This window comes from Dermacentor silvarum, chromosome 1, assembly GCF_013339745.2.
Source record: "Dermacentor silvarum isolate Dsil-2018 chromosome 1, BIME_Dsil_1.4, whole genome shotgun sequence".
NCBI lineage: Eukaryota > Metazoa > Arthropoda > Arachnida > Ixodida > Ixodidae > Dermacentor > Dermacentor silvarum.
Genome location: NC_051154.1, coordinates 35,872,187 through 35,889,879, shown reverse-complemented (window position 1 = coordinate 35,889,879; position 17,693 = coordinate 35,872,187). Strand labels below are relative to the sequence as shown.

General features: G+C 46.1%; 1 protein-coding gene across 2 annotated transcripts in view; it reads right to left on the bottom strand.

The window, feature by feature from the left end:
• LOC119460239 (huntingtin-like) overlaps window positions 1–17,693 on the bottom strand; it is a 155,053-nt gene that overhangs the window by 77,832 nt on the left and 59,528 nt on the right. For both annotated transcript variants that reach the window (XM_049666594.1, XM_037721406.2), the window contains exons 19-22: window positions 16,306–16,454; window positions 14,676–14,808; window positions 7,569–7,750; window positions 6,436–6,542 (exon numbers count right to left, since the gene is read on the bottom strand). In XM_049666594.1, the coding sequence (XP_049522551.1) occupies window positions 6,436–6,542; window positions 7,569–7,750; window positions 14,676–14,808; window positions 16,306–16,454 (571 nt within the window). The remainder of the gene's footprint in view (window positions 1–6,435; window positions 6,543–7,568; window positions 7,751–14,675; window positions 14,809–16,305; window positions 16,455–17,693) is intronic.

Here is a 17,693-nt window from a genome sequence, read left to right as displayed (position 1 = left end):
TGAAAATATTTAAAATTTGTTAAATTATGCACTTTCCTAAACCGAGACTCATTACATAAAGGTTTGACTGTATTCAGGTGTGGAGTTTGACTTTGAGAAAAACAAGGAATAACTTTGAGTACCTTACTGCATATTTGTGGCTCTATATAATCACTTGAGCCTCGTTATAACGAAATGGGATACAATTAAACCTGCTTATAACAAACCTTCATATAACAAATTCCTGGATATAACGAAGTTTTTCTATTCCCCGCTGTTACTCCATATAAGCACATGTATTTGAGACCTCTACGTAACGAAGTGGCAGCGGGAGACCCCCTCGAAATATCAAATTTTCCCCGCCGACAACCTAGCGATTTCGCCCCAATTTTTTTCATTTTTGCGTGAGCAGCAACCGGAAACACCTTCTCCGCCGCAACGGAATGCGAAGTGGCGGCGTCGCGCTTAGCGCGCTCGAATTCACGGTGACTGCGAGGCGGGCCTGCATCCCTCGTCCCAGCGATCGTGCCGCCGCAGACGTGACCTTTCCCCCTCCCTTCATTCAAACCTGATCCCGCCGCTTGCTGCAGCCGGCCTAGCGCGCTAAGTCGGCACTCTCCTTTTCCAGTTAATGTTGCCGACGGAAAAAAAAAACACGTTTTTTTTTTTTTTCGACGAGCTGGCAGTGCCAATCTTTGGTTACTGCGCAAGTCTCTGCACTTCACTAACCTGACACTAGGTGACACTATACGACGCTACGATGCCATCATGTTGCTCGCTAGTCATTTCCGACGCCTCGCGCTTGTGCAAAACGACACGAGTCCACGCAGATTTTTCCCTCCTCTCTTTTGGTCACGGAAAACGGGTGCGCGTTACAATCGAGGGCGCGTTAGAATCGAGTAAATACGGTAAGCGTTTCCTTTTCGAATTTTCGTGCCGAACCTGCATATAACGAAATCCTCTTTATAACGAAGTTTTTCGGGAATTTGTCAATTTCGTTATATCCAGGTTGTGGGGAGCACACGCCGCCATCTTCTCCCGCGTACGCTTGTCGTCGCATGCCGTGCGCATGCGGCGGGAGCCGGGTGGACACAAGAGAGAGAGGCCCTTTGCCCTCTCCTGGTTCTCGCTCGCCTCTCGCGACGCACATACCCGCGCGGGAAGAGGGAAAGTATTCGACGGGCGAAGAGGACATTCCCCTCGCGAAAAGGTAAAAAGGTATAAAAGAGAGCGACCGAGAGACCCCGGGTCTCTCTGATCTCGCTACACCTGACCTGCCCCTACGGATATACCCGCTGCAACCCGTGAGTGACCTCGCTTGCGTGACTATCACACGTGACGAGGCAAGCCTATTTATTACTTATTATACAGAGTGGACTTCCCTCTGCAAGTGTGTTTTATTGCCCGCAGCAATAAACGTTGTTGAGTTGACTCGCTTGTTCCCTTATTCGCCCGAACCCTACGTAGCTGTGATTATACGCGCTACGGGTTGGGGAAGACCCCCACAAGGTTTAACTGTATAACGAAATAATGGATATAACGATGTAAATAAAATTCCCCTTGAAATCCCCATACAGATCCAAGTATTTAAAACCTCATTTTAATGAAGTGAAATTGTTCTGCCAATTGACGAACCGAATTTGTCTCCGAAACCAAAAAATGCACTACAGTTGCGTGCCGAGTACATTGCTTTCCGCGGGGTTCGGCACTCGTTCGCCGTGGCAGTTCAAAACTCCCACGTTGAATATGTCGTTGAGAAACACTGGTCTTTCTCACCACCGCACGTAGCTGCGCACCTGCGCACAAGCCGCAGCTCACTATCCAGGGTGTCTACCAAGTTGACATTTTCAGATTCCCTGAGTTTTCCAGGTTTTTCCTGAGCGATTTTGCTAAATTCCCTGAGTGAAACGGAACTTTCTTTTACATCAAGACGGGCTGACACCATGTTGCCTGATGCTGTCACTCCTTAGTAAGCATGTTAAAAAAAATGTTGCAGTTTCACACCCAAAGGCGAAGCATCAATTGCGATAGCAAATTAGTAGAGAGCTATACGGAGTAAGGATAGTAGTTTTATCAGCTGTATAAACTTGGACATGCAGCAGCACCAGCAACGCGCAGAACTGTTGTCGACGCCGTCGGCGTTCTGCCCGCGTTTGCACCGAACGCGCACGGCGTTGGTGACTGTTGCCGGTGCCTCTGGGGGCGGCTCGCAGGTTTTCGACGAGATCAGAACGGGACACTCGTCGAGCAGCGTCCGAAGTCTTTACCACCTTCTCACCTCACAACATTTTTATATAAATACACATTTGGTGCCGCTGCTAAACGTCGCCTCCCCTCCCTCCCTCCATTACCGCAACTTTCGTTCCCTTTCAATAAAATTACAGCTAATTTGCAATTTTTCCTGATAGAGGCACAAATTCCCAGAGTTTTCCCTGAGTATTTCCAGAATATTCAAAATCCCTGAGAATTCCCTGTTTTCCCGGTTGGTAGACACCCTGCTATCGCACTTCTCCATTGACCTCTCTCTCTTGTGTGCGCTTGGCTGTGCGAGCCGTGCCACGCTGTGCGGCTATGGGTGGCAGTAGGGTGGCAGCTGCGCAAGTAGGCACAGCTGGGCGTGGCTTCTGAGATCTCCCTGGCGCAATATCGGAGGGTCCCGCACAAGCCTGCGCGAGTCGTACCATGCTGCGCGGCTACGCGCTGCGGGGTGAAAGGTTTGTTTATTAACTTCCTTCTCTACGGTGTGCTGCACAAATAGCCCGAGCTGGGCCTGTCCTCAGAGACCTCCCCGGTGCAATCTCTTGAGTCACGCCCCGGCCAAGCATTTGCTTCTCCCTCTCCGTGAAGGAAGGACGAATAGACGGAAAGACAGGGACGTACACCGCGTTCGCTTGCAGCAGGGCATGGCCTCCGACATTGCGTTGGCAACAGTGCAATCTCTCAGGCCACGAGACGGCCGAGCCAAGCCGGCGCGGTGACGTTCGCTTGCCTCCTCGATCACACAGCGGAGCACTGTGTTGTGTGCTACATGCTGCTAGACCGTGACGAGCCAAGTGGAAAGCGGACGCGAAAAACCATCACAATGGAACTGAAGGCAGCTCTCTAAAGGCTGTCGCGTCAGGTGCTAAGTCATGTGTTGCACACGCCGATGATTCTTTTGTCATTTTATTCAAATTTCATCGCATGCGTGACCGTGTGGCGGTTCCGTGGGCCACAAAGTCGTCTTCTTATTTCCATGTTTACAATTCTGACCCCATTGGCCATATATTGCAGTAAATGGCAATAATGGATATAGCGAAGTAATTTCGGCTCCCCCTTCAACTTCGTTATAACGAGGTTCGTCTCCCCCTTCAACTTCGTTATAACGAGGTTAGTGTGTACAACAATGACTGGCTTTCAGGATGCTCGACTTATCGGACATGCCCAACAATTCTGACGCCTTCGCGGCCCTGCCACGTCCTAATATAAAACAAATAGTAAATGCATAAGAATGTCTGAAGTTTCGAATGCAATAACCTTTTTGCCATGACCGCAGATCCGAAACGGCATTTTCGAAGCCACCACCACCACCATTTTGATTGTCTCGTCACCTTGAACAGGCACTCTCGCACGCAGATCCGCTAGCAGTCGGAGCCACCACCGCAGCACCGCTAGGCCTACCTACTTCGACGATCGCTACTAAATTAAAATTAAATTATGGGGTTTTACGTGCCAAAACCAGTTCTGATTATGAGGCACGCCGTAGTGGGGGACTCCGAAAATTTGGACCACCTGGGGTTCTTTAACGTGCACCTAAATCTAAGTACACGAGTGTTTTCGCATTTCGCCCTCATCGAAATGCGGCCGCCGTGGCCGGGATTCGATCCCGCGACCTCGTGCTCAGCAGCCCAACACCATAGCCACTGAGCAACCACGGCGGGTGACGTTCGCTACTAAGCTTCTTGCTGTTCGGTGCAGTCTTTTTCATTGAAATAATTTGCCGCTGTCAGCAATGGTGCTGACTCCGCCTCTGTAATCCTCGCCAATGGCTTCGAAGCTCGGAAAGCACGCCACGTTGCATAATGCCGGTTCAGGAAAGTCAGCATCGTCTCAATGCAGCAGTGTTACGCGGTGAAGCATACGCGAAGCATTGCGGTGAAGCATACTAAGAGGGGGAAGGGGCAACTGTCACAGGACACAGTATTGTCGCAAGAGGAAAAAGCAGTCGGTTCTGAGCGAACGGCTGCTTACTGTTTTAGCCGCAGCAGCCAACAAAACAACTTCTTCGTACTTGTCCTCCAGCATCACTAACACGTGGCATTACCCCTTTCTCCGAAAAAAGAGGCATTGTCTCGATGCCACTGCACGAAAGAACAGTGAAAGTTAAGCCACAAAAGTTGGTGACGGGTTAAATACCACAAGGAGAAAATAACGGCAGAGGTTGCCGTTTTCAGTTTCCCTGGCGCAGGCTTCTGCCGGTGACTGCAGTGCAATCAAAGGCGGGTCGAGCGCGGTTTGGTGATGCGTGCCGACGAGGTGATGGCGACCGCGACTGCCTTCGCTGAGGGGCAGGAGGAAGACGGTTGCTTTCCAAGTATTCCTCAATTTCGTGCGGGTGTTCGCCATAGCGCGGGCAATGGGCGTCCGGATGGTATCCCTACAGACCAATTCGTCGGTACTGGCAGTCGCGATGCAAGTGTCCAGCCTCTCCACAGTGGTAGCACAACGGACTGTCCTCGGGAGCGCGCCATACCGTTGACTTCCGCGGACCAGGACGAAAGTATGCTTGCAGAGTTGTGCAGTGGATTGGGCTTGGGAAGCGTCGAGGAAGCCCTGCAGGGGGCTGCGAGAAATGGGCCGTCGATGGCGTAGAAACCCAAAGAGCATCCGTGTACATGCATGGGAGGTTCGGTTCGCGTTGGTGGCAAGGGATGAACCACCTACCTGATTTCCTCCCAAATGACGTCCGTAAGAGCCACGGCACTTGGAGGTGCCGATGCATAATACTTCTGTTTATCGAACAACCTGCCGTATTAGTTCGGTAAGGGACTCCCTGTCATCATTTGCAGGTAAAAGCGAATATGCAGCAGTCATGGTGGTCTGGCGTTCATACTGCGATAGCCGCTGCCAAAGCATGCATTCCATGACTGTTGCCTCACGGACGAACTGAGACACTGTTGTAGGAGGATTGTGCACGAGGCCCGCGAAAAGCTGTTCTTTTACGCCTCGCATTAACAGACGCACCTTCTTGTCTTCTGGCATTAGTGGGTCGGCCTGACGGAACAATCGTGTCATGTCTTCCATGAACATGGCGACGGTTTCGTTCGGCATTTGGAACCTTGAAGATAGTGCCTGTTCGGCTCTTTCTTTCCTTTCAGGGGTGCTGAAGGCGTCACGAAGCAGTCGGTAAAGCTCCTGCCAACTGGTAAATGAAGCTTCGTGGTTCTCATACCACACCCTTGCCGCGTCTAAAAGAGAAAAGTAGACCTTCAACTTACGGCGACCGTCCCAGTCGTTAAAGGTGGCGACCTGGTCGAAATGGTCTAACTAGTCTTCTATGTCCTCAAAGGCGTCGCCGTGGAATGGGTTAGGCATGCGAGGCGCGTTGACAATGCATGGTACAGCAGCATTTGGGATCTTCTTGGTTTGGCACGCGGTTGCTGTTGACATTTTCCTCGCAGAGCTTGCCAGGGGACTGTATTGCGGTGGAAGACCTTGGAGGTGACGGCTGCTTCGATGGATTTCTGCAGTCTCTGAGGTACTGATGTCGGTAGCTTCTGGTTCAGGACCAGCAGGCATAGGGCGTATGTGCACCCAGCACGTCCACCAGTTTGTTGCGAGAGGAAAAGGCAAGCAGTCAGTTCCGAGCGAACGGCTGTTTACTGTTTTAGCTGCAGCAGCCAAGAAAACAACTTCGTCGTCTTCATTATACACGCGTGCACCCGCTGTCTCCAGTCATAGTACGAGCACCGGCATGCCTAATAAGTGTACTGGAAGGCTTTCAGAGCTATTTCGGACGTGCCTGTGGCGATTTGAGCCTTTGAGGGCAGTAAAAGACATGCATTTATTGCATTTATTTCTTTGGAGTATCCAAGTTTTTGGACGTTTTCGTGGCCCCAAGGGAGTCCAAAAAATCGGACGTTGTCTGTATTTCATCTGAACATTTGAACCATGACTACTGTTATATTAAACCGCCAAAAATTTTGCACAGTTCTAGAAATACTCGAAAAATGAACATGAAAAAATATTACTTTACAGTAAATCTATAACAGGAATTTAGGTCTTCTGCTTTGTGAACCTGTGGATGCTGCACTTCATCTATAAAATATGTTCTAGGCACCATTTAACACTAAACTTTGGTACAAAATAATGCAAATTATGGCATATTTAAAAGGCTATTCAGAAATGTTCTCAGGAAAAGACTTTCACAATGTGCTGAAAAGTAAGAATTAAAGCATAATAATATAGTCATCATACCTTATAGTTTGAATGGGCTGACTTGAGGACTTCATATAGCTTCATGTACTGAGGCAGGGATGAAAAGTGGCCCAGGCCCACTTGTGACTTGCTGGCCTTGTCCAAGTCTATTAAAAAAAGAAAGAAAAAGAAACAAAGAAAAAAAAATGAGAGGGTCAAGTACAGGTCAATTTCATTTCATGGGCACACAAAATTCACCATTAACAGGTAACCCAAACTGCTGCCAATGGATGCAAAACAGGAATACATTTAACAGCACTAAAGTTCTGCCAAACTATTAAAATTTGGTAAAAGCAGGCTCATATTTAAAAAAGTATGCTGTCCACCTTTTCAATATACATGGTGTGCCACCATGCATAGTGCAAGCAGCAATAAAGCAGGCCATATGAATGCGATGTGGGAAAATGCACTCTTTTTCCACTACAACAGAAGGTGGCTACACATTGTGACATGTAACCACTCTTTACTAAGCAGCCTCCTGTTTGGATGAACATTGTAGAGCTCCATGTGATAAGTCACTTTCTGTCCGCACCAAGGCTGTATTCTCAGTCATTCACTTTTCGTGATATTTCATCGTGATGTAATATTCAGTAGGACATATCACTACAGTGAATAGCCACATGCACGTGCGATGATTTTTCCACTGCTCATTTATTCTGGAGCACTTTACAGCTTCTGCCACATATGAGAGGTGTGCGTGCCTACAAGTCTTTTTCAGATTCCTTTCTGCTGATTCAATAAAAAATTAGGCAGAAACCATCAGAGGATGAATGCCAGAGTCAAGTGATAGCTTCTCGGTATTGACTTGCTGAGATATGCTGCTGGGGACACTTATTGGTTAGCTCTATTGGTTAAAGCTATGATAATCGTGGGTGCTGAGAGGTTGCATTGCCTCCAGAATTGGCACGTGTTACAAAACAGATAAACACTTTTGCAAGGACACACATCATGCATTAGTAATCGAACCGGCCCACCGATCACCAGTGATGAATTACACTGTATCCGGGATCGGCTAATTTACTTGGCCAGAGAGCCATCCACTCAAAGGGAAGGAGAGTAAAGGTTTTACTTTAATAAGTGTGAAGTGAAAATGATAAAAGAAATGACCTCAGGTTACACAAATTGGTGCATACCTGATGTAAGCTTGCTAGTGCCACCCTTGGCTGCAGCACTGCCAGCAGCTGCCAGTGCAGCATCTTCCCGGCCTTTGCTGCGACGTCGGATGGGGCTCAGTGCAGGGCCTCCCGAGATGCCTAGTCCACCTCGAGAGGGTGATGCTTGTTCTTCCAGGGTGTGTGCAAACACATTAAGCAACCTAAGCAGACAGACAAAGCACCTTTGTAAAGAAAAAAGGCATAATTGAGTACAAATGAACTAACCATTATGAAATGTTGTAGAAATTCCTTACGCTTTTCTTACAATTTCTTACACTACTCCTTAACATTACACATTTGTTAAATCAGTGGGTGAAAGCTGCTGCCTGTGCTCACCTATCAGCCACTGAAAGACGTGATATGCGGAAGGACTGCGACATCTGTCATTCTTTCTATACTTACCTTTAATGTGCAGTCTTCACCAATAATGAAAGCTAAGGAAAATAGAGCTTAGCACTAAAATGGGAAGAAAAGGCTGATTATGACGATCACACATTAAAATGGGTTTATGACAGAATTTGGGTAAATAAGTGGTTCAAGTGACTGAAGCAACTACTGAAGAACTCAAATGCCACTGCCACCTAGGAAACCATGGGGGAGGGAATTGAGTACTTTTACTTCTTGCTGATATCTTGTGCATATTTATGATTAAAAAAGTGTAAGGGGGGGGGGAAATGTGGAAAGAAAGACAACACATCACTGGTGGGAGCTAAATCCACAGCCTCTGCATCGTATGTGTGGTGCTATACCAAGTGAACGACAGTGCAATGTTGTCTATTACATTACATATGCAATATGGCCCATTCTTAACCCCACAAAGTGCAACATGTCATTTTGCTACGCCGAGTTTGATTCCTCGAAATTCTAATTTAAGCACAGCAAACAACGCAAAGCCCCCAGCAGCTTTTTTATATGCTGGAACAAGTTTTTTTTCCCCCCAGTTGTGGATAGTTCAGCAAACCAATTACTCATTGTAAAGAAAATAATGAATGTCGGCACAGAGTCACCACCATCGCCAGCATCAAGCGCGCAGCAGAGGCTTGAGCTAGGGGACTGTGCTCGGTGCACCCTACAACCGGCTGTAGCTACTAATCTCAATAAATCTCCTTTATACTATAATGATTAATTATTTTACGGAAGTACCACTTCATTGTTTTTGTATGTACATTCCATAGCAAAAAATAAAGGTGGATAAGTTCTAATTTTCTTTGATGTGAAATAGTGTTTTGGCTTTAAGGGTTAAAGGGAACACTCAATTAGTGCTTCATCATTGATTACATCTGATATATGACAAGAATCAATCAAAGAAACACTACATCAGAATGCTTTCAAACTTTTTTGTTTGCGGAGATGTTTATCAGATCATATGAGGTGTTTTTTTCTTGATAAAGCTAAAGAAATACAGTGAAAGCTCGTTAATTCGCACCTCATTATAATTCAAACTAACGTCTATGGGTTAACCAACTCGTTAGTTCACGCACGCATCGGCTCCTCTATCGATAATTCGAACTGCGCGCCGCTGCGTGGTGGTATTTTATACTGCCGCCGCAAGCTTTCAAGGCTCAACGATAGATGGCGCGAGCGCAGCGGCGTCACTGTCGTCATTGCGCTCGCTCTTCGCATCGTGTGATCGTTCGTGCCGGACGTGTCTGCGTAGTCTCCGTGTCCTTTGTGTGCCGCACATTCAGTCGCTAGGCCTCGTGTACGTCGGAGCTACGAAGTCATTCGGTGCCGTGTCGCTACGATGTGACGCTGCTCACGGCCTTGCATATGTTGGTGCGAGCCTGGGATCAGGTCACGGCAACAACTGTTGCCAATTGCTTCCGCCACAGTGGCTTTTGTGTGACCAATGAGGGCACAGCTTGCGAGCCCGACGAGCGCGAGGCCGTAGTCATTCCTGCCGGATTGCGGGATGCGCTGGAGGACGTGACCTTCGACGACTACGTCGATGCAGATCGCTGTGCAGCGGTCTGCGGCACAATCACCGACGATGATATCATCGCGCAGGTGACTGGTGGAGAAGCGCCCGTCGTCGATGTAGGTGCGGATGACGAAGAGGATGATGCACCCACGCGGCCCTCAGCTTTGGAACTAATGGAGGCTATGCGTGTCGCGCGTCTATTCTTAAGCTTCGAGGAAGACGCAGAGGATGCTTTCTGCCAGGTTCGCGCGTTGGAAAACAAGGCTATGGCAATCGCATTCAAAGAAGAGAAACAGACAGTGATCACAGATTATTTTCGCATGTAAATATTTTGAGTGATTTTCCAACAACCCGGTCTCAATTCCTGCTGTTTTTTCAATGAATTTCGTTAGTTCGAATTTCGGTTTAATTCGAACTCATTGGGTGTCCCCGCGAAATTTGAATTAACGAGCTTTTACTGTATAGCATTTATACAAGCATTATTAGGATTAAAGGTGGACCACACTGCAGATGTACATGTTTGTGCAACCTAAGCTTAAGAGTGTCAGTCAGTGCTACTCACAGCATCTGACTGGTGGTGAATGTAGAGCATCTGTTGACATCAGTGGGGCATTCTGAAGAACTGTCTCCACACATCTTAACCCTTGTTTGTTGCTCTGAATTACAATGCTGTCTTGAAACATTCACAATTTCAGAAATTCCCCCAAATGCATAAAATTTGCGGGGACACTCAACTCTGTCGCATCCCCTGACATTCGTCTTTCCCGCATGACATAAACGTGATGGTGAGAGTCAGTGGCTGTCAGGAATCATGTTGAAGCAGGAAGCCCGTTGACTGCAGATGGACTAGTTCCTGGCTCTCATTTGGCCTAGATGGAATACATACACATTCTTTCAAGTGAGAACATAAGTATTTGCATTTTTTCTCAAAAAAGAAACCAGGTGCATGTTGCAATGTATGGTAAATATCATATATGATACAGTTAAACCTCGATATAACGAACTTCAATATAACAAAATTCTTGATATAACAAAGTATTTAACTTTTATAACTTGTTGTCCGTAGAACACCACGTACCGTATTTGCAAGATTCCACCGTGCCCCCGATTGTACCACGCATTTATCATCATCATCATCTGCTTATATTTTATGTCCATTGCAGGACGAAGGATTCTCCCTGCGATCTCCAATTACCCCTGTCTTGCGCTAGCTGATTCCAACATGCGCCTGCAAATTTCCTAACTTCATCACCCCACCTAGTTTTCTGCCGTCCTCGACTGCACTTCCCTTCTCTTGGTATCCATTCTGCACCTGGAAAAGCCGTAATGGAGAAACAAGGAATGAAATAGATTTCATACTCTCTGCCAATCCCATCATAGTGCAGGATGTAGAAGTGTTAGGTAGGGTAAAGTGCAGTGACCATAGGTTAGTGAGGTCTAGAATTTCTCTCAATTTGAAGAGAGAAAGAGTAAAATTAGTTTAGAAGAAACAGGCAAACCTAGACGCAGTAACGGTAAAAGCAGATCAATTCAGGCTGGTGCTCGCAAACAAATATGGAGCTTTAGAACAGGAAGATGAAGACAACATAGAGGTAATGAATGAAACCGTAACTAGGCTGATCTCAGAAGCAGCAATTGAAGTGGGAGGTAAGGCACCAAGGCAACCAAGGGCCGTATTCTGAAATGTTCCACTTCGGCGATAGTTCGCCTTTCACCTTTAGGCGCGCGCTGATTGGCTGGTTGAGCAAAACCGGAAAATAAATCGCGCCGTCCAGTACCGTATTTTCCGGTCTATATATAACTCGCACCTTTGTATAAGATGCACCCCCCTCAAAACGGCAGTTTTTCTGAAAAAAAAAAAAAAAAACGTATATAAGTCGCACCGGTGTATAAGACGCACTTGTTTGCTCGGTAAGCGATTTAAAAAAAATTACATTGACGTTTCACTCTGTGAACGCAGGTCACGCGCAAGCGTATGGGTGTCATATATTTCCACTCCAGGCGCATTTCTGCCGTCGTGGTTGCCGCGATGTTCCGTATAAAGTCCAAGGGAGATAACATCGTCCCCGCGCGCCGTATGCTGTAAGTGCGAGTGAAAGCGTCTGACGGTGAGCTGAATTGCGCACAAAGGAGGAAAGCGGGAAGGCAGCGTGGAAAGGGGGGGGGGGGGCGTCTTGTACTCTGCTTGCAACTGCGTACTTTGCGCAGCAGCGCGCACCGTATCTTGACAGTGATCTGCGCACGCGACGAATTCGGGGTTGGCAGACTCGCGGTCGGCCTGTCGCCGCTTGCGCTGCTGCTCCGTCCTTCTCGCACGGTGCGCGGGAACTCGATCACGAAAAGAACATACCCGCCACCTCGATAGCGCACAGAACCCATAGCAATTGAGTCAACTAGCGCGCTTAGCGTGGCCACAACATCGAATCCGATTTTGAAGGCAGTTTTTCAGGACAAAAAAAAAAAAAAAGAGTACATAAGTCGCACCATTCTATAAGACGCACCGCCGAAAATTTCAGGAAAAAAAAAAAAAGCGTCTTATACACCGGAAAGTACGGTAGTTCTGGTGCACGTCATTTTGACGTCACAGTGTAATTGGGTGCTCCCGACATATATTGAATAAACGAACATGCCTGTGTCGTACTGCGGCCGATATATTTGAAAACAACACACCCGAGCAGCTCTGCACTCGCACGGTGCGCTCTCTCGTGTGTTGCAAAGCGTTCGAGTGCGCGTGTTGGTAGTGCATGGTAAGTAGCCGGTTGATTTACTGAACGTAACTATCGCCTAGGCGAACTATCGCCGAAGTGGAATGTTTCAGAATATGGCCCCAGTAGGTAAGCTCTGCCAAGTAACAAAGGACCTAATAAAGAAAAGACAAAACATGAAAGTGGCAAACTCTAGAGATCAGATCAGGCTTAGGAGTGAGGATCAACAGCGAATATCTCAGCAACCTTCGGTTTGCAAATGACATTGTCCTATTCAGCAACAATGGGGATGAATTACAACAAATGATTGAGGACCTTAACCAAGAAAGTGCTAGAGTGGGGTGGAAGATTAATATGGAGAAGACAAAGATAGTGTTCAATAGCCTGGCAAGGGAACAAAAATTCAAGATCGCCAGTCAGCCTCTACAGTCTGCAAAGGAGTACGTTTATCTAGGTCAATTACTCACAGAGGACCCTGATCATGAGAAGAAAATTTACAGAAGAATAGAATTGGGTTGGAGTGCATACGGCAGGCATTGCCAAATCCTGACTGGGAGCTTACCACTGTCGCTGAAAAGAAAAGTGTACAATCATTGCATTCTACCGGTGCTAACATATGGGGCAGAAACTTGGAGGTTAACAAAGAAGCTCGAGAACAAGTCAAGGACCGCACAAAGAGCGATGGAACGAAAAATGTTAGGCCTAACATTAAGAGACAGGAAGAGAGCGGTGTGGATCAGAGAACAAACAGGGATAGCCGATATTCTAGTTGCCATTAAGAGGAAAAAAAAAAAAAAATGGAGCTGGGCAGGCCACGTAATGCGTAGGATGGATAACTGGTGGACCATTAGAGTTATAGAATGGACGCGCATTTATATTACAGCCAAAATATACAAAAAAAATAACTTGGTGCCAACTATACCCTGCACATCAAGCAATGAAATTTGAGTCGACGCATACCGCGTTAAAACAAATTTATGAAACATACAAAGGCACCCAGCTGTATCTTAGCGGCTAGTCGCTATCGGCGTCCGCCGACACCTCCTTTTCACTGTCTACCAACCACAGAAAGTCATCTTCAGTTCCATCTGATGCATTAGAAATGCCACACGCACAGCAAATTGGAAAATGGCGACCGAAAACCAAGGCATAAAAATACAACGTCCGTTTGATGGCAGTGCGGCTAGCTACCTTGCACTGAGCTTTCTTTTTAGTACGAATTAGTTTCGGCTTTGATTCTGAGTAAAATTGGTTACGATTGTAACGTGCATGCAAATTTGAATGAGCTTTTTATTAAGGTGCACGTCAGAATTGTGCAAATACGGTATTTAGAACCTCAATATAACGATGTGTGTTTATACACTATTTCAATATAACAAAACTTCCCTGCCGACGAGAAGGAATACAGACACAATACATGGAAACTTCCACGGACGCAGATGATCAAATGGTTTAATTACACGCGGATGCTTGCTAATGCACCTCTGAAATCGTGCGTCGCGCAACCAAGAGCGACCGCCGGAGCGGAGCAGCGGCATGTTACATGCAAAGACCAAGTGTGATAAGATTCTATTGCACCCTGCGCACTGTGTGCTTTGGGTGGAAGAAAAAGTGGGCAAAGGGAGTGCAGAGAAGGCTTGTGGCTTGATGAGTGCCGTCTTCCCATGCGAGCAAGGTAAAAAAGGGGGATCGAGCTCATGGTAACGCGATCAAGTGCACACAAGGGGAGGGGAGGGTGTGAGGGGCAGGTTGGCACGTGTCTTCTTCTTTAGTGTGGTTGTGCCTGTGAATGGCTGTCAGTGTGGCTGAGTGCATACATAGCCTGCGACAGCCTGCGCACCCTGTTTTAGAGGTAATCTGTCGAGGGTGCAAAGAGTGGGCTTGCCGAGATGACATGGCATCGTTTGTGCTGTCTTCGCCCACATTTAGCACTGGAGGTTGCGCAATCTCGAGTTTCAGAGACTCATTGAAGCGACAGGCCGATGAAGCATTTGCCCCCTGCTGCCAGCGCTTTTTATGATAGCGTTGTCCCACTGTGGGCGACACTACCAGCCGCGGGGGCAGAGTGGACGCGAAAGCGTGGCTGACTTCGCTTCATACCACTGATTTGAAGATATCGTCGACACGGCATCAAACCCTATCTTTTGTCACCAACTCTCAAATTCAATAAAGTGAATTTTTTTTCTCGTTGAAATTTCGTTTTTTTCGAGTACCTGATAATTCGTAAAGCTTTGAGGCCCCTTCCAGGTAACAAAAATCCATCGGCGACTGTACTTGCATAAAAGGTTGAATTTCATTAAGAAATTTAGATATAACCAAGCAAATTTGCTGAATTTAGCGACTTCATTATATCGAGGTTTAACTGTACTACTTTACTGTGTTGCATCTTCATTATGCTTTTGCACCCGATTTATGCTTTGTGGCAAAGATATGTAAATCTTTAGGCAATGACACAAATACCTCATGGTATGCTGAAAGAGTTTATCCAAGAGAGGCACAAGGTGGCGGTCACGCATTGACGCCCATGGCTCCTCGCCTTCTTGGCTTGCCATGGCTTCAATGTCCTGAGGTCTGATGCACTTGAAGCAGGCCCCTGTGTTACAACCAGACAGCAAATAGAGCATATGTAGCAAAAGTCTAATTACCATGAAGATGCTTTTGTTCTGCAAGTACTACAAGTCATTTTAAAATCAGGACGCTAGCTATCTTATTTTATCTCATTACTGAAGACAAGGAACTGTTATATAACACCAAAGGAAATCCCCCCTTAAAGGTCTAGCTGATAGGCACTCCCTTTACAAGCTGATATTTTACCATAATTGTATTGCACAATGATCTATAAGAAAAGCTGCCACCACACTACCACCAGCACCACATTTATCTGCTTGAAGATGAAATGCTTGCAAATTTTCCTTACACCTACACATGCTTCATTACTATACGTTCCATTATTACTACAGTAAAATCTCATCAACGTGGATTTCAGTGGACCAGAAAAAATGTCCAATCTGTTTAAATTTTTCATTGTAGGATCAAGCAAAAAACAAAGAAATGTTTACTGCATCAACATACCTTTACTTAACAAAGAAACACATTATCCTCATTTCTATTTTGCACAAGAACTGTGCTGTAACTGCACGTTCTGCCCCTTTGTGCAAATGATAAATGCCTGGAGCGGCAAGGGCCTCGTGACATTTTTCACAGTGTGGCAGCAGCAGTGATGCAAAATGTGTGTCTTGATCTGAACAGATATGCTTTTCACTACCACGCACATCTTCTGAATATCAGTTACAAAGTATAATTTGTGAGTTTGATGCCAGCACATTGACTGTAGCAGAAGCACAGATTATTCTATTTTCCAATGGCTTCGACAATGTTTGTCACATTTCATACTTTGCATCGAAAAAAATGAGGCCACTGCTTGCTGTAATCACCGATGTTGCAGTGACAATGGCCATGGATGGTGAAACGTGACCATGTCGTCAAGCATCCAGTGAAAACAGAATCATGCACAACGCAAAAACGAAAGCACAAAAGACCCCCGTCTAGTTCCCCCCCCCCCCCCCCTGCCATTGTTCTCTCTATTTCATCACTTCCAAGTGATGATTGTAACAATGCATATTCTGCCATTCTGTAAAGTTGTATGCTAGCACTGCTTTTACATTGCAAATTTGTGCCGTTTTGCACACATCCCCTTCCAAGCTTGTTTGACCTGACCGGTGTATGGCCAAATACATTTCGGAATTCGCTTGGCTTTACTAACATTGATGCAACTGTGGAATTGAATAGCAGATCCAACTGCTATTGCCTTTGATCAAAAGCACTTCTCCTTCATGATGAAACAATGCATGTCGTCAAGCCAACATTCCTTCCTTATATGGAAATTGAGTGACCGATATCCTTAGTTCCTTAATTTTGCAGTCGGACTGTCAGTCCAAAACTTGAACATGCATACGTTTATGCATACATATCACCCCTTACTTAGTACCCTTTGAGTCTTTAAAGGCAAAATAATATATAGCAACAATATGCTGGGAATGTCAGGGAGAGATATCAAGTAAATGCACACGGCCTTTTTGCAGGCACCCACCTGCCAGCAGGTGACCCGCAGTGGTGAGTATGTGCTGGTGAACATGAATGTCCAACGTCAATGGTGAAGCCACCAGCAGTGCCACAAGATGCACAAGCAGGCCTCCACTTTCCGATGTCCCTTCTTGAGGGCTCTCTGGTGTCACGCTACTGCAAGTGAGGGAAGCACACTCAACGCTGTCAAGAGCAGTGCTACTTCAACACTGGATGTTTGTTAGATACATATGCAGCAAGCACAGCAGCTTGATGTTACTTAAGCAGCCCAGCACATCAAAACAGCTGTGCAAAAGCCAATGTCATCAGTGTGCTCTGGTGGCATTTAAATTATTTAGTTTTTCCTCCACTACATTAGTTTTGTTTCTCTGCTTTTCAGTAGCCTCTGCATTTCGGTAAGGTGCTGCGCATGATCTACCACAGCCATGCATTAATGCATCTCCTCTCATTAGAACCACAAGGTTAGCTAGGAAAGCTCAACATATATGACTAACACAGAGGTCAAAAAAAAAAAAAAAAAGACACTGGGCATACATTTCCACGTAGTGCCTGCAGTTTGATAAAATGTTTCAAATCTCCTGCCATGGCTAAAGATCACTAACTATATTGCATACACATACACTACCAGGTGTCCTAGATAATACTGAGCAAGCTAAAAAAAAAAAAAAAGCGAAGCCTTCTACGCGGATGAAACCAACTGTATGTTGTTAGCAATCTTTGAAGAATCCCCCAGTATTTCATGTGTTCTTATTAATTAGTTAGTTCTAATAAGCACACAGTGGCTTTTTTTTTCCTTTAAGTAATCAGGGAATGGAGCACACTCGAGCAATTTTATGTAGAGCAGCTAACACTAGAAAAGTTTGTAGGGAAATGGAAACGTATAGTGCCTGTGCTTCTGCCAAAGCGACAAAAATATTTTTGTGTACCGTTACATTTTGAGCATTTTATTTATGTTTTCTGCCTTTTTTCTTGCTTTATATATTTAGTGCATTGCTTGCACCTGTATATATTGTCTGTATTGTATACCCACTCCTGTAATAAGCCAGAGCAGGCTCATGTTACTTGTGCATCTGGTGAAGGTATGCGTTGGGGACGTGCCATTCCCATGGAGCAGCGGTGTCTGGCCGACACCTTCCATGTCAACAAAAAAGGTCGATGCTACAGCTCCCTCGTAGTCGCTTCACTGCCATTCTTATGCAGCGGCAGTCGCCAAATTTCTGTGAAAGGTATTAAATGCAACCTGTTTCCCGGAGTCAGTGGCAAGGACCCCACGCAATGTTGAGAGGCCCGTCACCAGGCCACATAGCAAATTTTGGTTATAGGCTGAAAGTTGTTACATGCCCTCTAAGTAAGAGTGTTCTACAGCAAGGATTCTTCAAGTTAGTTAATTAATAG